The sequence below is a fragment of the Fusarium oxysporum genome, chromosome 1, assembly GCF_000149955.1.
Source record: "Fusarium oxysporum f. sp. lycopersici 4287 chromosome 1, whole genome shotgun sequence".
Taxonomy (NCBI): Eukaryota; Fungi; Ascomycota; class Sordariomycetes; order Hypocreales; family Nectriaceae; genus Fusarium; species Fusarium oxysporum.
In genome coordinates, this window is record NC_030986.1 from 4,202,772 (window position 1) to 4,221,348 (window position 18,577).

General features: G+C 49.1%; 9 protein-coding genes across 20 annotated transcripts; 5 read left to right on the top strand and 4 right to left on the bottom strand.

Annotated features, from left to right (window-relative positions):
* Positions 1–1,440: 1,440 nt before the first annotated feature.
* FOXG_00818 (uncharacterized protein) lies at positions 1,441–3,906 on the top strand (the record flags this gene model as incomplete). Its single annotated transcript, XM_018377406.1, has 2 exons — positions 1,441–2,467; positions 2,516–3,906. 2 exons carry the CDS (start codon positions 1,441–1,443, stop codon positions 3,904–3,906), a joined length of 2,418 nt encoding a protein of 805 aa, XP_018233129.1.
* A 479-nt stretch (positions 3,907–4,385) lies between these two features.
* Positions 4,386–6,966, bottom strand: FOXG_00820 (uncharacterized protein). 3 transcript variants are annotated; one of them, XM_018377409.1, is made up of 4 exons: positions 6,561–6,966; positions 5,680–6,484; positions 5,380–5,627; positions 4,386–5,313 (listed from the first exon to the last, which is right to left on the bottom strand). In XM_018377409.1, the coding sequence occupies exons 3-4, from the start codon at positions 5,470–5,472 to the stop codon at positions 5,032–5,034; spliced, it is 375 nt and encodes a 124-aa protein (XP_018233131.1). In that variant the 5' UTR covers positions 5,473–5,627; positions 5,680–6,484; positions 6,561–6,966; the 3' UTR covers positions 4,386–5,031. The 3 variants fall into 3 exon arrangements, with proteins under 3 accessions (XP_018233131.1, XP_018233132.1, XP_018233130.1); XM_018377410.1 differs by having other exon boundaries at positions 4,386–5,120; positions 5,173–5,313; positions 5,680–6,966; XM_018377408.1 differs by having other exon boundaries at positions 5,680–6,966.
* Positions 4,440–4,809, top strand: FOXG_00819 (uncharacterized protein; the record flags this gene model as incomplete). Its single annotated transcript, XM_018377407.1, has 2 exons — positions 4,440–4,649; positions 4,720–4,809. The coding sequence occupies 2 exons, from the start codon at positions 4,440–4,442 to the stop codon at positions 4,807–4,809; spliced, it is 300 nt and encodes a 99-aa protein (XP_018233133.1).
* FOXG_00821 (uncharacterized protein) lies at positions 5,623–6,966 on the top strand. Of its 3 annotated transcripts, none has more exons than XM_018377412.1 (3): positions 5,623–5,900; positions 5,962–6,285; positions 6,409–6,966. In XM_018377412.1, the coding sequence occupies exons 1-3, from the start codon at positions 5,770–5,772 to the stop codon at positions 6,677–6,679; spliced, it is 726 nt and encodes a 241-aa protein (XP_018233135.1). In that variant the 5' UTR covers positions 5,623–5,769; the 3' UTR covers positions 6,680–6,966. The 3 variants fall into 3 exon arrangements, with proteins under 3 accessions (XP_018233135.1, XP_018233136.1, XP_018233134.1); XM_018377411.1 differs by having other exon boundaries at positions 5,695–5,900; positions 5,959–6,285; XM_018377413.1 differs by having other exon boundaries at positions 5,623–6,285.
* Positions 6,967–7,123: 157 nt separating this feature from the next.
* FOXG_00822 (uncharacterized protein) lies at positions 7,124–10,895 on the top strand. Of its 3 annotated transcripts, XM_018377415.1 has the most exons (4): positions 7,124–7,944; positions 8,002–8,116; positions 8,171–9,731; positions 9,790–10,866. In XM_018377415.1, exons 1-3 carry the CDS (start codon positions 7,830–7,832, stop codon positions 8,532–8,534), a joined length of 594 nt encoding a protein of 197 aa, XP_018233138.1. In that variant the 5' UTR covers positions 7,124–7,829; the 3' UTR covers positions 8,535–9,731; positions 9,790–10,866. The 3 variants fall into 3 exon arrangements, with proteins under 3 accessions (XP_018233138.1, XP_018233137.1, XP_018233139.1); XM_018377414.1 differs by having other exon boundaries at positions 8,171–10,895; XM_018377416.1 differs by having other exon boundaries at positions 7,401–8,116; positions 8,171–10,895.
* On the bottom strand, positions 9,173–11,659 carry FOXG_00823 (inosine-5'-monophosphate dehydrogenase IMD4). 2 transcript variants are annotated; one of them, XM_018377417.1, is made up of 3 exons: positions 10,915–11,659; positions 9,774–10,719; positions 9,173–9,722 (listed from the first exon to the last, which is right to left on the bottom strand). In XM_018377417.1, the coding sequence occupies exons 1-3, from the start codon at positions 11,372–11,374 to the stop codon at positions 9,530–9,532; spliced, it is 1,599 nt and encodes a 532-aa protein (XP_018233140.1). In that variant the 5' UTR covers positions 11,375–11,659; the 3' UTR covers positions 9,173–9,529. The 2 variants fall into 2 exon arrangements, with proteins under 2 accessions (XP_018233140.1, XP_018233141.1); XM_018377418.1 differs by having other exon boundaries at positions 9,173–10,719.
* Positions 11,660–11,685: 26 nt separating this feature from the next.
* FOXG_00824 (uncharacterized protein) lies at positions 11,686–15,024 on the bottom strand. Of its 4 annotated transcripts, none has more exons than XM_018377420.1 (7): positions 14,974–15,024; positions 14,190–14,917; positions 13,920–14,118; positions 13,662–13,875; positions 12,598–13,608; positions 12,155–12,547; positions 11,695–12,103 (listed from the first exon to the last, which is right to left on the bottom strand). In XM_018377420.1, the coding sequence occupies exons 2-7, from the start codon at positions 14,840–14,842 to the stop codon at positions 11,895–11,897; spliced, it is 2,679 nt and encodes an 892-aa protein (XP_018233143.1). In that variant the 5' UTR covers positions 14,843–14,917; positions 14,974–15,024; the 3' UTR covers positions 11,695–11,894. The 4 variants fall into 4 exon arrangements, with proteins under 4 accessions (XP_018233142.1, XP_018233143.1, XP_018233144.1 ...); XM_018377421.1 differs by having other exon boundaries at positions 14,190–14,803; positions 14,873–15,024; XM_018377419.1 differs by having other exon boundaries at positions 11,686–12,103; positions 14,190–15,024.
* A 170-nt stretch (positions 15,025–15,194) lies between these two features.
* Positions 15,195–18,250, top strand: FOXG_00825 (mitochondrial-processing peptidase subunit beta). Of its 2 annotated transcripts, XM_018377423.1 has the most exons (5): positions 15,195–15,435; positions 15,511–15,636; positions 15,687–15,764; positions 15,815–16,500; positions 16,551–18,250. In XM_018377423.1, the coding sequence occupies exons 1-5, from the start codon at positions 15,289–15,291 to the stop codon at positions 16,936–16,938; spliced, it is 1,425 nt and encodes a 474-aa protein (XP_018233146.1). In that variant the 5' UTR covers positions 15,195–15,288; the 3' UTR covers positions 16,939–18,250. The 2 variants fall into 2 exon arrangements, with proteins under 2 accessions (XP_018233146.1, XP_018233147.1); XM_018377424.1 differs by having other exon boundaries at positions 15,511–15,764.
* FOXG_00826 (transcription initiation factor TFIID subunit 9B) lies at positions 16,694–18,528 on the bottom strand. The gene has a single exon (XM_018377425.1). It carries the CDS (start codon positions 17,968–17,970, stop codon positions 17,209–17,211), a length of 762 nt encoding a protein of 253 aa, XP_018233148.1. The 5' UTR covers positions 17,971–18,528; the 3' UTR covers positions 16,694–17,208.
* Between the last annotated feature and the right edge of the window lie 49 nt (positions 18,529–18,577).

Here is an 18,577-nt window from a genome sequence, read left to right on the forward strand (position 1 = left end):
AAGTTGCAGACCAATGAGACATGGGAGTCAACGATATAGACAGGACAATTAGACGATAAATTGTAGTATCGTATGTGTGGGTGACCGAATCTTGGTGGGATCGAAGTTTCATAATGGCGGCGGACGACACGATTACTGCTCGAGGGACTGAGAGACCCTGAAGAAAGTAAGAAATGTTTTCGTTAGTCTTATTACAAGAGTTAACCAAGAAAAGAGAATCTCTTAGCAACCGGCTGATCTGTGAAGACCACATGTGCCTGTTCTTAGCTTTCTGACCCCAACTCAGGCCTTGCAGTGTGCATTTCTGAAGCCAAGTACTATTCTTGAAGGAAGTAAAGACCAGATATGTTCTTGGGATCATTTCCTCGTGATTATTTGATGTTTGTATCCTGTAAAGGGGTTGTGCGGTTGGATGCCGACCTAGAGCTCGAGTCTGGGGGTTAGCCCCTTTTCCACATTTGATGGAGAAGACGCATGTTGACAGGATGAATAATGTTGCGGTGCATTGCGAGATGATTATTTCTGTTTTTTTGTCGTAGAACAGATGAACCAGTGGGTGTACAGTGAACAGTCAGTTGATGCAGGTCGCCATGTTCGCAAGATGGAGGGAACAGCACATGAACCATCATCCAGTGTGTTGAGGTTCTTTATATCTTCGGGCGTTTCTGCATAACAAAAAGCCTACTTGATATTTAGAGAAGTCTTCAGAGGGCATAGGAAGCTAGAGACGGTGCTGGGAGAATGTTTGCTGCCTGCCGAGTTCCCTAGCCATGCCCTGAGATCTAGGGGATATATCACGGGCGATGGTTCTACAGCGCCAGCACCGCAGAACAACAGCACACGCACACTATTATGTCAGGGAAGCCGCGTATATAATTTATAGAGATGCATATACGATAGAATGCCCATAATGGTTGAGTTACAAGACACCCCTTGTTTCGTCTGATGTCTCATTTACACTAATATCCACTACAATTACTTGTTTACAACTCCCTATTGTACTCTATTGTGCTAAATGCTCTATAAAAGCCTGCCACTTGGCCAACACTGCGAGTGCACTTGGGCGTTTGTATTCCTAGGCTCCCGTGTTAGGAGTTCGTTTCGTGTTGACGTACCTGAGCCACACTCCATAGCCTTTCTCTTTCTGCACCTCCACTCGCGCTGCAAACACATCTTCACAAATCACCTAGTAGCTAGCTACTTAGTTGGCAGTGAATCACGGCCTCCTCATTCACATGGAGTGGGGTATTTAATCTTCTCTTCTATTGTCTCTCTTCCTTTCTTGCTCCTACTTCTCACTTCCTCTTTTCATCCTCACCCTTCCCTTCTTTCTTCTCCCCTAAGCCCAACATCTGCACTCCATCTTGGACTTCTCTTGGACTTTATTTCTCTCATATTTCTTGACAATCTCGCCGTTCTTGCACGGCAAAGCCTCCAGCCATGGCTAGACGCAAATCAAAAGCTAGACCTTGGAACAAGAATAAACAAAATGTTCCTGGCAACATTCCTGTCAACTCGACGATTGACACAAACTCAGAATGGAACACAAACGCTGGATGGACTCAGACCACCACAGCCAACTATCAACATGTCCACGTACCTCTCACCGAGGTGACTCCTATCTGCAAGCCTGAGGATCGAGGACGATATGGCCCCAAGGAGTCTCGAGAGCGCCTTGAGTCGCAAGGCTACCATCCGTTGGTCACTAGCATGACCAAGGAAGAGGTAGAGGCCTCTTACGAAGAGAAACGCAAGAAGAGCCTTGATAAGCCAGATTTCATTGAGTATGCCTGCGAGGGAAAAGAACAAGGCTTCGAGGGTCGATATACTTCCGACAAGAATCTGCTTATCAAGGCATCCGAGTCCTCCTTTGAGAGAAGGGATGAGACACCCGAACTCACCAAGGAAGTTTTCAACGGGACACACCCCCAAGGTCTTCTAATTGCACAGCACCTTGCTTCGCTCGGCATCAAGCAGCTTGAGAAGCTTGCTCTAGCTCGCCCACGAGAATGGGACACCCTTTCCAAGGGTATGGCCATTTGGGATTTAACTACCAAAAGTTTCCATGGCGAACCCTCCGGTCATGTTTTTTTGTGTCTTTTCCCAAAGATTTCTCAGGGAGCTTTCAGCAAGTCACCTGCCCACAGGGAATCGCGAAGAGAGGAAAAACTTACTCGAAAGAATATCGTCAAGCAGATCAGGTGGATTTACTTTCTATGCGGTCCTACAGAGCTACCTGCTTGGCATCCCGAAGAAAAACTCAAGATGCAAACCGAGGGGCCGAGTGCGGAAGTCTGGCGCTGTCGCACCACAGGCACAAAGCCACCGCTGGTTGTGATCAACATGGCCAGGTCCATCCCAGACATCAATAAACTCGACCACATGATGCGAGACTATGTCGACCAACCCAAGCATCTCGACTATTACATGTCTAAGCAAGTCGCACTGAAGAATATGTTCGGCCTACGTAAGTTCCATTGCCTTCTACATCTGTGCTTTCGCTCACAAATCATAGTCACAAGCATCTTCAACAGAAGAACAAACATTCGCGTTCTTCACTTTCAGAAAACGCCGCTTCTTGACCGACGACTGGTGGCCTGCATCCTGCGTGCTTGCCCTCATATTACCACACTTGGCATCTATCAATGCCCCCTGATTCACTTTGGTGATGTCATCTGCCTTTTGGACCTTATCCACGAGGTCAACTTGAACCGCAGCAGTCAGAGCTTGCCGCTGGTAGAAGCCTTGGACTTTTACCCTCTATACCATGCCGGCATGCCCTTCAAGTTACCCATCAACGACGAACCCACAAAGGCAGAGAAGGACCGTGGTATGGAGCCTGCCGCAAGGGAAACACATGGATACGGCATCACTTGGACCTACATGCCCAACGAGGTCCTTCAGCGAGGCATTTTCGCTATTCTCCTGAAAACTGTTCTAAAGGCTCGCAAGATGGGCATCCGTCTTCTGATGGATAAAGACGCAGCCTTCATGAAGTACCTCTCGGATATTCCCATGCTACCCGGCATCATTTTTCAATTCCTAGACGGCTTGTACCGCTATCTTGATCTCAAAGAGGCTGGATCCGAAGACAACACCGCCATGAAAAGAGCGAAGTACGACATGATCCTGGCCGTACACGCCGGCCTACAGTCGCCGTATCGCAACACCCTCGACCCCTCCGATGACGTTACCCGACGGGTCACCTCACTCTTTTGTCGTTCGTGCGGGTATAAGATGTTGGATATTTTCTTCTGCAGCAACAAGATCGGATTGCCACCTCACCGACGAACCTGCGCTGGGTGTGAGTTCCAGGCTTGTCTCGACAAGCAGAGCGACCATCAAAAGCATCACGACCTCAATTTGATGGGACGTTTCTTAGAGAAGGACTGGGACCCCAAGGGCTTCAACGTTGATGCTCCGGTCCATGACGATGGCCAAGAACTCCTTTTTTTGCACACCCGAAAAACCACAAACGATCTCCCTCTGATGGTGCTCCTCCCAAATGGTGAATTCGACCGGCCGTCGTTCCAGGAGCAACTTATCTGCGAGCATAAGGAGAACAACGACTGTCTCCAGGGCCTGCCAACTCTTCAGAGCTTGCTCCTACAAAAGGACGCTGAGAAGGCCGATGCCAAAGACCATGCTCTCCACGTTGATGCATGCCGAGCGCTTTCGATCATCATAAATCACCATGACTTCGAGCTTGCTATGCACGATAAAAATCACGGTGTCGGGGGTCATTTCTGTGAAGGCCAGGGATGGCGTCCTCTCTCCGGAGGCTTCAGAGATAAAGGTGTAAGCCACACATTCGAGTCAGCCACGAAGGCGGCCGAAGACCTCAAGGCGAGGGCCGACATTGCAGAAGGTCGACGACCGGAGCAGGATGCTGCGGGATTTTGGTGATGTTTGGAAAAACCCACCAAGGTCAGCCCTAGAACTTGGGAATTTGCGGAACGTTTGGTTGCTTTTGATTTGTTGGTACATGGCACAATGCAGAACCCAGGATGCGGTTTTGCTTACGATACTGGAACAACTTGATGATAGCTACACGGAGGACAGAACGGGAGCTTTCGAAAGAAAATGGACGCTGGCTATGATGGGAGAACGGGCACAGCTTAGGATGGTTGGTGCTGAGATAGCTATTTTCTGATCCGTAGCCTTAATCAAGTTCATAGAACAAGCGGCAGCTCTCGTGAAATTTCGTCAAGACTCTGATCATCATGGCTAGAATGTATCATAACAAGTCTGTAAAGACATATAGATCTTGTCATCAGGATATGAGGTTCATGGAGGTTGTAGGTCGAGGTAGGAAAAGTGGATTCTGGGGTGAGTTTATCCACACGTGATTCGACGATTCGGCACTCGAAAGCAAACCTCAACTGTTCAAGGATAGAACCTTTCTCTGACCAGAGTCGTCCGCCTCAGAATCAACCACGATGGCTTCATTTCTTCGCGCCTTCTCGCTATCAGTGAGATCATTGACCCCAAGCAATGCCATGGGCGCTTTTGCGACTCGCGCCAACTGGTCGCTTTTTGCCAGCCCCTCAACGACGCCCATCTCTCGAGCACTCGGAAACGGTTTGATGCAACAGACTCGCGGCATGAAGGTTCACAGTTCGGTAAAGAAGCGATGCGAGCACTGCAAGGTAAGAGAGGGCAGCCAGAAACTCGGCTTCAGGTCAAGGACTAGAGCCGGGCAGAACTGATACTCGATAGGTTGTCCGACGGAAAGCCGGCAAGCGACATAACGGATACTTGTATATCATCTGCAAGGCGAACCCTCGACACAAGCAACGACAAGGTTAATTCCGAATGACGAGATACGGGAGAATATGTACGATATGTGTGAACGAACTGCGAATCGGACATTGCTAGACGGGGCGACGGGAAGCATTGTGCGTGATAGAACGAACGAAACACTGGGCGATTCTTTCAGCGAGAAGCCTTGAATAAACATTCTCTGGAACTTGAGAAAAAGACGACAGCGCTGGGACTGGAACTGTTCGTCATGTACAACTACATCTACATTTACAACTGCTGCGCTACATACCATCGATATACCTCTCCATGCCTTCCCATTCCGTCTTTCCAACTGAGAGGAGATACCGAACGTGTGACTTGGAGAGAACAGTCAGTAATTGGGTCGAGAAGCGAGTGAGGGAAACATACAGCGTCTGTTACGTTGCGACGCCGTTCAAATTCGTCCCGGGCGTATTTTCGAGACTCAGCTCTTGTTGTAGGATCAGCGATCTTTTTTGTCCCGCGGAGAATAGTGCGGTAGAAAGCCAAAACTCGACCTCTTTGAATGAACTAGATACGATTCTATCAGTATTTGACATCATGAACTTGTATCAGACCCGAGAGTGTAGATCATACCTGGTCGAGACTTAATGTTGGCTTGAGACGAGAACCGCCTGGTCGGGTGGCATAGCCACGTCTAAATGTCAGCAAACGAATGCTGAGGGCCATTCCGCCAACTTCTACCTCGTTAAATGAGGAATAGTGAATTTTGACATTCCTTTGAAGTTGAGATATTGATGATAAAAAGCTTCAAACGTTGCTTTCTCATCATGTCGGACGAACCTCGGCTATCTAGAGGGTCTGGTCTTTCCGGTTCATCATCCCTTCATGTTGTTAGTGGAAAGTGACCAGGTTTGACAGAGACAGGTATATTACCATTCTCATTGGAGTTTTACCATTTCGATATCTTCATCCTTTCTTCTTCATCAATATTGTCTATTCGCATCAAGACCTCACATCAAAACTATGACAGATACAAATGGCACAAAAGAACCAAGGAGATTGGTTGGAAGAAGACGGCAACGACCAGAAAACCCAATTGAGACGGCCAATAAGATCGAAGACGATGAGTTTCTTACACAATATGTGAAGCCAAGGTTAGTTTACGTTTATTAACTGTCAGACAAATCTAGTTATAACAAGCGTTGCATCTAGCAGTGAGGGTTGGTCAGAATGGAAACACCCACAAAATGAAGCAACCTATACCATGAGCCTCATACGCCCTACTTGCATGAGCGATGGAGACCTGGAGGCATGTTATATCTTGGTAGAAGAAACAAGCGGCGAAGATTATCGCACTTCATCTCTCGGCTGGCATCCGGCCACTAAGAAGAAGGAGATGCGGTCTCCAGATCTTCGTTACATCCTTGTGAAAGACAGCAAGGACCACATAAAAGGCTTTACATCTTTTATGCCAACATTCGAGAACCATGAGCCGGTCGTTTACTGCTATGAGATACATCTGAAGCCAGAGCTACAAGGGTGAGTCAGCCAAGATGACCGTTCCTGATACCATCCGCATTTCAACGGGGATTCGTCTATCATGCAGGAGTGTACCATATATAGAACACGGATGGCCGTTGAGCTAGCTGACATCCAATAAAGGACAGGTCTCGGCAAGAAGCTTATGGGCTACTTCACGGACGTCGCGGAGAACATACCTTCAGTTGAAAAGGCCATGCTCACGTGTTTTGTCAGCAACAAATCTGCCCTCAACTTCTACGAGAAGCTAGGATTCTCGAAAGATGATTACTCACCGAGGGAGCGAAAACTACGAGGAGGAAAGGTGGTGATACCCGATTATGTGATACTCAGTCGACAAACAACCTCTAAGAGAGTCGAGGCTTCGCGGGCGCACGAGCCTGGACTTCGATGAGAAAGGCTATAGATACAAGCAAACACGGACTTTGTGTCGAATTATCGTTGCAATTGGTAACCCCAAATATGATTGTAGAGTGGTGCGAAGGAAACGTGACTGCAATCCGTTTCTACACCAAGCGGCTGCGGCCGCACGTAGTAATACGAGCTGCTTTGCAACCGCAACGAGATAAAAATCCGACTGGGCATTTTTCATGTCGATTTACATGTTCAGGCCCGCTTCAGCCGCAAATACCAAGCATTGCATTGCCCCATCTTCGATGAGACGCTATCACTCTGGATGTTCCAGCTTTTAAAGGGATGTCCACGTCTTTTCTAAGAATATCACCGTGGAATGATCTTCGCAGTGGTGGCCGAACTTTGTCTAGTCTGACCTATTGAAGCCCAAGCTGAGAGCTGTCCTCAACACCCTTTTGACTCTGACTGGGCAAGACTGGACACGACCGTGAGAGCTACCCAATTCAAGACTGATGGCCTCATGATGAGCGGTTCAACTAACCAGCTTGGGCGGCATTAATCTTCTGCAACTGCAAAGATCCCTTCACCAAGGCTGACACGCTGGGGGGCCCAGGACCTTTTTGCTAGCACACTCCACTACCACACATCAACCATGTCAGCCCTAGGACGCTAGTCAGAAGCCGTGGCTGAACTACCTTTTCTAGGAAGCAGCTCTACCGTGAAGCACCGCACTTGGAAAGTATTCTGCTTGCCGGGTTTGTCCAGTCCAGAGTTGTACAAGTTGCACAGCCAGCTTGTGAGACATAGCGTCGGTGCCAATGCGGTAGCTGCATGCAACCAAGGGATGATTTTCCATCATGTTTCTGAGCTCGAGGCGTCAGACGGCTTCTAGCTAGGCTCCCCTGTTGCCTGTCCTGTCGTTGAAATGAAGGGCGACCTAGCTAATGTGGAGGCTTAGAGCTGAAGCTCTGAGAGGAGAGGGCTTGCTTGTGATACGCCAGTCTGAAACGAAAGGCGAGTACCGTGCCGAGACTGTTGATTGTCCGTACGAGTTTCTCTCATAAGGCGCCGTTGCCGTCCTCTTGGCCGTTGTTCTTCTTCCTCCTTCAACCCATACTCTTTCTTCTTGGCTCAAATTCTGTTCAACTATAAATCAATTACTTGGTCAATTGACTCACGCATCATTCACAATGGCCCAGCAGTACTCTCAGGGACCTAATGTCCAGAACCAGGAATGGCAGAACAACCTCTGCAATTGCTCGCCCTGCGACTCTTGCCTGCTCGGCACTTTCTGCCCCTGCATCCGTATGTGATCTGTGTCACAAATTGATTGCAATTGGAAGACTGACAAACTCGCCATAGTCTTGGGTAAAACCGCCGATCGTATGAGAGACCCTACTATGCAGACTGCCGATACCTGCAACAGCGATGCTCTTATATTCTGCGCGATCAACTGCGTGACTGGCTGTGGTTGGATGTAAGATGATTACCGGAGTCTTGTTCAAACCATCAACTAATACGCGGCTCCTAGTTACTCCATGATGAAGCGTGGTGAAATCCGTGAGCGATTCGGCATCAAGGGCAGTGGCATGAACGACTGCTGCGTCAGTTACTGGTGCCTTTGCTGTGCTCTTATCCAGCAGGACAACGAAGTCAAGTCTCGTCTTTCACAGGGGCCTATCACCCAGGGCTACCAAGCTCAGAAGGAGGGTATGCACATGCCGACATCTCCTCCTGCTCAGCAGCAGCAATATCATGATCAGAAGCCCAACCCTCAGCAGCAGGCCCCTCAGCCCGATTATCAGCTTCCTCAGCACGGTTACCAGTCTCCCCAGCCTCAGGGATCCTACCCTCCACCTCAGCAGACTTACAACCCTCAGCAGCCCCAGTATTAGGCCATTCGACCAGGGAGTGTACAGCAAGATGGAGCCTCACACCGATATGGCACCACAAAAAGAAAGAAATACATGTGAAGGGGGCGATCAGAGAAATATCTGGCAGAATTGACTTTGAGCGCGGACGGGTACGCGCCAACGGATTATACCTATATACCCAGTGACGAAGACGGTCATTTCTTATTTATATTATATTTATTTCGATGTATTATTTGCTTCAATGAATAATCTACTGTTCACCTTTCAGTTACATATGAAAGCGTCACACTTCTTCTTCCATTCTCTTTTGAATTGCCTAGTTCGGCGAAGGAAAACGAAATGGAGAATCAGCAGACAATATTAATGAAACTCTAAAAAGAAAAAAGAAAAACCTTCACGCTTCAGCTCGAGAGACCCTTGCAAGCTATCATTTATGATTCCACTTGACCTTCCCCTTCGAGGCATGGTTTTGTTTCGCTATGTAATGATGCTTCCTGGGATTACGGTCTGTGCACTTTGATATTTCGGCGATTTCCATGTTACAGAGCTATTCCGATGCTCGGAATCACAGCTTGTGAGATCAGAGTGCGGATTATCAGATATAAGCCATACTAAGCGATACTTGAGAATTTACTGGTACAATCGCTCAATGATATATACACTTACGGACTGGTGCTGACGTTAATCTCCCCTTCTGATCCTCGCAAGATGTATCACAATTCGGACAGACCGGCAGCACTTCAGTATCCTGGGGGTATCAATAAAAATTTCATTCATGATCTCTGTCCCTGTCGTTTTTTCAGACTGACAGCAAAACGCCCACGCCGCACCTCTATAGTGGTTGGACAAACGCCTATTCAGATCTACGGTTATAGAGGCCCTTTACCCTCAACCCAAATCAAACCCTTCTGAATCTTGTGCCCAAATCCCCAATGCAATTGAATGCATATAAACAAACCAGTCCATTTTTCCGTATCCCTTTCCATCATCCCATCATTTTTTCCAAACATATATCATTACGCATAAAGCTTCTTCTCATAAGACTCCATGTTGACGTTGCCCTCCAACTGGGCGCTGGCTGTTCGAAGCTCGAAGCGCAGCTCACCAGCCTCGGCACTCTCGTGCATAGTCTTAAGGCTGGTCATACCACTGTCCTGGAGAGAGTGCTTGAGACCAGCAGCGAGATAGGGAACAAACTTGTTGATCGAACTATTGCATGTTAGCATTCACGGTTCCATTTGGCTTCGGGTTATGACTTACCCTCGGTGAGCAACAGCGCCAGAAACACCCTGAGCAACCAGGACGCTATCACCCTCAGAAAAGTAACGGGCAGTACCAGCATTGCTCTTCTGGCTGTCCTTACCACCGTTGCCGGCTTTCTTGTCCTGCATAGCATCGATACTTCCCATGCCTCGGTAAGCCTTGACGAGCTTACCCTCGCGGGAGACGAAAGAGGTGCCGGGAGACTCAGTGGTACCAGCCAAGAGACCACCCATCATGATGGTAGAAGCACCCAGAGCAAGGCCCTTGACGATGTGGCCAACGTTCTGGATACCACCATCGGCGATACAAGGAACACCGAAGCGGGCAGCGAACCGGCTGACGCTGTAGACAGCGGCAGCCTGAGGACGGCCGACAGCCATAACCTCCTGAGTGATACAGGCAGAACCACTGCCCATACCGATTCGGAGACCGTCGACACCAGCAGCGATCAGAGAAGCAGCCTGCTCTCGAGTCACGACGTTTCCGCCAATGACGTCGACACCAGGGAACTCACTCTTCACCCACTTGATCATCTCAATCTGATACATGCTGTTACCCTGAGAGCTGTCAAGGATAACGATGTCAAGGCCAGCGTCAACCAGCTTCTTGAGGCGAAGCTTGTCCTCGGGGCGAGTGCCAATGGCAGCAGCGCAGAGGAGCTGCTTGCTGTCGGGAAGCTTGGAGGCATTGGGGAAGTGCTGGTTCTTGGTCAAATCGGAGCGAGAGATCATAGAGACCAGGTTGAAGTCCTTGTCGACAATGGGCAGCTTGCCCTTCTTGGACTTGGAAAGACTCTTGTTGGCTTCGAGGAGAGTGACGTGCTCGGGAGCAGTGACAAGGTCAGTAACCATGACATTGGAGACGGGCTGGTCAAGGTCCTCCTCGAACTGGAGGTCTCGGTTGGTAACAATACCAAGCAGCTTGGAACCAAGCTTGCCGTCGGCTAAATTTTTTCTTGTCAGCCCAATATTCTTGTGCGGGGCAATGCGACCATAGATGACAAAACAACGAGTTGTGGTGATTGATCATAGTAAATAAAGTCCCCATGACAATAGTCTATACGGTGGAACGAAAGTTATATAAAAGGGTGTATAATCATGCAATCTTGTGAGAGGTGAGAATGCTGTATAACACTTACCAGTGACTGGGAAACCACCGAAACCCCACTTCTCCTTCAGAGCTTTGGCCTCACCAACAGTGGTGTTGCGATCAATGACGATAGGGTCGAGGATGAAACCGTTCTCGTATCGCTTGACCTTGCGGACCATATCGGCCTGAGCCTCAGGAGAGCAGTTGTGGTGAATAACACCAAGACCACCCTGGAGAGCCATGTGGATAGCCATCTCGTGCTCTGTGACAGTGTCCATGGGAGACGAGACGAAGGGAGTCTTGAGGGTGATGCGCTTGGTGATGGGCGCATCGAGAGTGACCTCAGAGGCAGCGAAGCCAATGTAGCCGGGTAGAAGCAGGAAGTCATTGTAGGTAAGACCACCGTGCTTGGTTGTGTCCATAAGCTCGTGGATGTCGAGGCCATCCTTCTGCTTGTACTCCTTCAGCACCTCGAGGGCTGTGGTGTAGTCAAGGACTGAGGCAGACATGACTGGCAGATAAAAGAGTATATGACGAGAAGAATGGAAATGTGAGGTCGAAGGCGAGTTGAGTCGATAAGCAAGCTCTGGCCTTTAGTATCGACTGCTAAGATTGATAGAACGCTTCTTCCCGAAAGAAAGAAAAGAGAAAAGAATTGGTGGTGCTGCTTCAAAAACTTTTTTATGGGACGCGGGACCCTGTAAGGTGAGGGGCAACTTGGAGGGGCAGTTGCTTCTCTGAATGGATGAACTTGGTCAAGGCTCGCGAGACAGGTGGAGCCATCCTCTTTTTTTCCTTCGAAGCTCTGCTAGTTTTTCTTGCCGAGATCGCTAAAATTAATAAGCTCTTTATCACCACTTTGAAATTGATTTACCCTGCAGCTGTGGTGTTGGAGTCTTATTATGGATAAACTGCACTTGTTTGCGAACTTGTATGGCTTATGATAATGAATAAGCTAAGTGTTTATTGGGTTTGGCAAGTTGTGCTTCAGTCCTGAGTATGTGTGAGTTGTCAATCGTGACAGACCCTTCACAAACTGAAGTAGACCTTGACTTCAACGTCATTTCCCCATCGAGTTTCAAGACCCAATTCCTTCCAGGCTTTTCCAATGTCGATCTCAAGTACGCGGGTATCAACCTTAGAAATGGCCACGGTATGCAAGGGTATCACCTTTTCTTGAACCGTGATCAGGAAATCACCTTCGATCGTCAAAGAAGGGAGCGTAGAGACAAAGATCCCTAAATATTGTTAGATTTTAGTCATCGTGAAGAAACAGTAATACTTCTTACCTAGGATGCCAAATGCTTTAGCTCGCGTATCAATCAAAGCACGGCCATTCTCTCGCTCTTGAACATCGCTCATGAGGATTGCTGCTGCGCCAGCCATCTTGCCCAGCAGGCCCAAATTCGAGATCACGACATTGCCATGTTTCTTGCTGGATAGGCGAGTTAGAGGAAAGGCGGAGAGAATATCATACCCTCTGACAGGCAATGAGATAGTAAATAGTGACTCTGGGCTCTCGACCTTGGTAGGATGAGAAACCTTGCCCGTGGTATGAGCACGAACCACATATTCAAGATCGTGAACCACGCCAGGGAACGCTGAAAGGGAAACCAATTCAGTCAATGGCCGAGAGGAGATATTGAAAATGGCCATAATAGGGCTTCCGGTATGTGAGGCTCCTGAATCATGATTAGTACACACTACTCACCTCCCTCTAGATAATTCTCACCATGATAGCTTCCAACCTTGAGGAGTAAATCATCGTCATATCCGATATAAGGGTCAACGGCCTTTCCTAAAGAGCTTGGCCGGAATATGACAGTCTTACCCCGCGGGGTATGACCACTCATTTGCTCAATAAGATCCAAGTCATGCTCACCGGGAACATCAGTGATATAAATTGGACCTCCGCTCACACATCTGGCCGCAGCATGAAATCCAGAATACTCATGTACAGTTTGGAACATATCCCAATCCGGAAGAACATTTAGATGCTGCATGAAAATAGCATTGTGCGCATTTGTCCACACGTGCCAGGGATGTGAAGCAGGAATCTCAGGGAAGAAGTCGTCAGAGTTTCGTACAAGAATGGTAGGCCGATTGGTTGGCATCTGCGAGTGGAAGAGTGCCTCCGGGAACTGCGACATACATGATATCGCCTTGGCACTGAAGTGACGAAGTGTCGAGATGGTCCACGCATCGAGGTACGTATTGATCAGATCTCGGCGAGGGGAGGCTTCAATCCACGTATCGAGCATGAACTGCGCGTCCGTCTTAACAGCATCGATACCGGCATCCGAAAGGAATCGATAAAAGTCATCATAGAATCGATTCACATCTTCTTGTGCGATCACCGTCATCTTCCCACCCAACGGAAGGTTTCGGCGGTCAGCATCTTCCCGTGTCACTTCGATAGTCTTGTATGTCTTGGCAAGCTTGCCGTCAGGGGCAATGCCACCCCAGTAGCCCAGGAGGGCATGCCAAACAGCAATGTGTTGGATATGTGGATGGTTCTGTCGAATATGAGATATGGTGGATTTCAAGCCTGTGGGAAATGCCTTGGGCTCCGCTTCAAAATCATTCCAGCCATATTGAAACTGGCTGGGGCCGCGATAATCGATCGACTGCCAGTTGTCATCAATGATGAGACTCGATACTTGGATGTTGTGCTCAGAAAGCTTATCAAGAGCGTCGAATATTTTCTGGTCTGTCAGTCGTTGCCCCAGAGCGTTCCATGTGCCTGTGAATCATTAGTTCGTGGTCCTTCGAAGTTGACCATACTCAAGAACACACAGAAACCCAGTCCATCAAACCAGTATTCTAGCCACTCTGGTTTGAAGTCATTCTTCAATGCGGATAACTCCTGTGACCACTCATCGCTGGCCTTCTTTGTTCCCGCAACCATATCTCGAGCATGATACATCACAGATGCAATGGCGCAGTCGAAATCGTCTCCAACCGAAACAAGAATAACGGCCTTTTCTTCGGAAAGACCGTCATTTCGGATCTGAATTGTCAGATATTGCAGGAAGCTGTATCAGACACACTTACATGAACATGAAGCTTTCCATTGGGCTCGCTTCGAAATACTGGCAAGACATGACTGACACCGCCGACGGCAAGGAGCACTAGGTTTTGACCTTGGGGGCTTAAGAAGCAACAGAGAATGGCATCTTTATCGAGGTTAAATTGAGAGTGCCCATGGCGAGGTGCAAGCCACGGTGACCATAGTCTGACAAGAGAAAACCATCTATGTCCGGTCAGATAACATGGTCGCTACTGGATTTTCGGTACGTCGTCGTGTTACTCAGCTGAACTTACCTGACAAAAGAGCCCCAGGGAGTACCGACACTGATGTCTCTGTACGTAGACTCATCGCCATTTGCAGCTGGAATGACTGCTTCGAGTGACCAGAGTGAAGTTCTAGGTGATTGACTCAAACGTGGCTTGACACTCCAGTCTTGAGAGTTAAGATCAGGAATTAAATCAGAGAAATCACTAGAAGAAATCCTGTTAGAAGCATTGACAATCAAGCCATCATTGAGACCCTGTTCATCGCGGATCCATCTCCAGTCTGCATCAGGACTATGTCGAAACTTGAGAGTGAATTGCACAGATGCTGTAAATGAGAAGGAAGACGTGAAATAGAATCGTGCCATAGAATCATCCAGTACTTGGAGAGTCTGAGGAACTCCAGTCTCTGTGATGGAGGCTACCTCCAATTCCTTCCAATCTGAGCCGTCTACTGAGTGCCATACTGAGGCTTCCCATGGCTCATTGGCACGGAACTTGGGTATCTCAAGGACAGCCGTCAAAGTGACCTTTGTGCCCTGGATAGGTGTTACTTTCCCGAGAGGCGGGAAGCTTTGCAAAACAACCTTCATGTCTTCAGCAACAGGCGGCGGCGAAGGCTTTTGTTTGGCGATGTAAATTGCCTGGAAGACATCGCCAAAGTTGTAATTGTCAGAAGGCATCGCAGTGAAATGAGAACAAGAGGAGCAGACTTGATTGAAATAGGTTTATTTAGCCAATTGACTGAGAAATTCAGACTTCTCATGTATGAAACTTAGTGAATATTTTAAACGTATGAATCAAGGTAACAGACATAAAATCACATCAACAAGTTTAATGTTGTGTGACGATGTTCGTGTTTACAAGGCACTGTCACAGAAGCTCACGAAAACGGACAGGCGTTGGATTATAGTGGAGTTCCAGTGGAGTTGGGAGTGGTTAGTAATGAACGCCTCTCATTGGCTCCGGTCTTGGTTTCGAGTCGTTCTGATTCGGGGACGGCCGGAATGACTAAGCCTTCCGCCTCATTGCTCAGGCTGCAAATTATCTCAGTAAAGCTTCTAGCCGAGCCAGATCGAAAGATTTCATCAAACCACTCAATTCAGCGTCGACCCTCCAAACCTGCGTCATGGCGTCCCGGAGACTGGCTTTGAACCTCTCGCGAGGTCTGCGAAACCGTGCTGGTCTTTCGGCCGCCGCTCCTTTCACACGAGGCTTTGCCACTCCCTCTACCGTCGGCAAGACTCAGACTTCGACTCTTAAGAATGGATTGACTGTGAGCATCATCATCCGAGGTCAATTGGCCTCGACAACCACTTGGGAATGGCTTCCTGACACGCCCTTCTGATAGGTCGCTACCGAGCACTCGCCCTTTGCGCAAACGTCGACCGTCGGTGTCTGGATCGATGCCGGTTCCCGGGCTGAGACTGACGAGACCAACGGTACCGCCCACTTCCTTGAGCATCTCGCTTTCAAGGTTCGACAACCCATCAATTGGCCGAGACCAATCGTTAACAATGAAATCAGGGTACCGCCAAGCGAACTCAGCAGCAATTGGAGTTGGAGATTGAGAACATGGGTGGTCACCTGAACGCCTACACTTCGGTCAGTCGGATGAAGGGATACGGGATTGACTGATGCTAACGACCGTCCAGCGCGAGAACACCGTCTACTTTGCCAAGGCTTTCAACTCTGATGTTCCCCAGTGTGTCGATATCCTCTCCGATATTCTCCAGAACTCCAAGCTCGAGGAGTCCGCCATCGAGCGTGAGCGCGACGTTATTCTCCGAGAGTCCGAGGAGGTTGAGAAGCAGGTTGAGGAGGTTGTTTTTGATCACCTCCACGCTACCGCTTTCCAGCACCAGCCCCTTGGCCGCACCATCCTTGGCCCTCGACAGAACATCCGCGACATCACCCGAAAAGAGCTCACCGACTACATCAAGAACAACTACACTGCTGACCGTATGGTTCTCGTTGGTGCCGGTGGCATCCCTCACGAGCAGCTCGTCGAGCTCGCTGAGAAGCACTTCTCCGGTCTTCCCTCAAGTGCTCCCCAGACCAGCGCCTACCTTGCCTCCAAGCAAAAGGCTGACTTCATGGGCTCTGACGTCCGTGTCCGAGACGATGGCATGCCTACTGCTAACATTGCTCTCGCTGTTGAGGGTGTCAGCTGGAACTCCGAGGACTACTTCACTGCCCTCGTTGCTCAGGCTATTGTTGGCAACTACGACAAGGCTGTTGGCCAGGCTCCCCACCAGGGCAGCAAGCTCAGCGGCTGGGTCCACAAGCACGACCTTGCTAACAGTTTCATGAGCTTCTCCACCAGCTACAACGACACTGGGTAGGTCTTGATGTCATGCCATGAATTTTGAGGTAACTAACTTGCCATAGTCTCTGGGGTATCTACCTTGTTTCCGACAAGCCTGACCGAGTTGACGACCTTGTCCACTTCGCTATCCGTGAGTGGATGCGCCTCTGCACTAACGTCAGCGCCGCCGAGACCGAGCGTGCCAAAGCTCAGCTCAAGGCCTCCATCCTCCTGTCCCTCGACGGCACCACAGCCGTTGCTGAGGACATTGGCCGACAGCTCGTCACCACCGGCCGCCGCATGGCCCCTAACGAGATTGAGCGAAAGATTGATGCTATCACCGAGAAGGATATCATGGACTTCGCCAACCGAAAACTTTGGGACCGGGATATTGCTGTTAGCGCTGTGGGAACTATCGAGGGTCTCTTCGACTACCAGAGACTTCGCAACACCATGAAGCCCAAGTTTTAAGGTGGGCGAGGGCTGATGGGATTGTGAAAATCGAAATAAGGGTATAGAGTGTATGAGATACCGTTTACAGGCCTAGTGTACCATAAGATTTCCTCTGTTCATGCTAGGTAACACGGAGTTGTGATAATTGTGTCTTGACTGTACTGCCATCCGTAGCTAATTGCAATTTTGTCATATCGCGTCTGTAGTGCTTCTGAGGTAGCGTCTATGATCTCCCTTGAATTAGAATGTATTGTGTCATGATCATTGATTAGATGAGAAGATGGACACCTAGCCCTCCTCTGCCATCTCCTCGTCGACATCCTCACCAAACATATCCTCGACTGTCCCACCCTCAACTCCATCTCCGCCAATATCTTCAGGCTCGGGACCCTCAATACCCTCCATGGCATCACCCCCTTGATCCTCTTCCTCATCGTCCTCTTCATCCCATACATCCTTCAGTCCCCAACTTGTGCCACTCAGTACGAACCGTTCGCTTGGTAGTCGCACACCCCATTCACTGGGCACAATTTTAGGCAGTGCCACCTTGTTGCGTTCGCGCGCAAGTTCTTGCATGTAGTCTTTGCTAATTCCCCCACCTGCGTTTCCTCCGCGGAACTGGTAGCTGAGTCGCGCAGCAATGGCGAGCTTAACGGCATTGGCTGTGACTGCAGCGTCGCCTGCAGGTGCTGAGATTGCTCCAGCGTTTGCTGATGGCTTAGAACCGGCCTGTGTGACATATGGGTCGCCGGAAAGATGTAGCGCATCGCTGAGAACAGATGAGGTATGACGGTAGGCGAAGTCGAGAAGGAGGAGGGGAACGCGTGGCTCGTAAGCGGTGACGCCTTGCGATGTGAGAAGTAGTTCGATAAGCCTTGAGTCGCGCGGTCGAGGGGCGGTTGTTGATGGCGCAGGAGGAGGTGCGTTCTGTGAGGCCGCAGCAGCAGGTTGGCTAGAAGAGGCCGCAGTGGTTTGTGTGTTTGGTACTGTTTGCGAAGTGCCTGCCGATGAGGCGGGAACCCCGTTTGTTTGTGGTTGACTTGATGACATCTTGATCGATGCTGCAATGCTTCGTAATAGGTATCTCGGATGCGACTGTCTGTGAAAGCCTCAAGGCGATATCACGCGAAGCATTCGAGTTCGTGTTTGGTAAGGCTGAGAGACGCCCGTACTATGAATGAGTGAAGTTGACAAAATACAATTGATGTATGTGAATGAGAGTGCTTTGATAGTTGGGAAAAATGCAGTAAAAGTTAACGTTCCAAGTCGAGAGCTTATTGAAACTCGAATTATTTCCTTTGCGACGGTGAAGTCGCATGCCGCGTCCTTTAGCCGGAGGTTTCGATAATCCGAGACGTGATCTGGTAGCGATGGGTGCACAGACCACACCTTAAATTCTTGTGCGCTCATTGCGAAAGAGCTTTCCTAAAGAACAAAGTCATGAGAGTGACAGGATCAAAATAACCTTATAATAATGGTCTAGATGGCAGAATAGTAATCCTAACTGAGTTAATCTTAGAGGCCATTACTAGATATGACGTGAAAACGGCAGGAACTCTTGAATCACACTTTCTTTCCTCATTATCATATGTCTAAGGTAGGTAGGTGGCCACTGGCGGAAGGAAAGAACGATGGAGGGGCAATGAGTAAAGAGTGC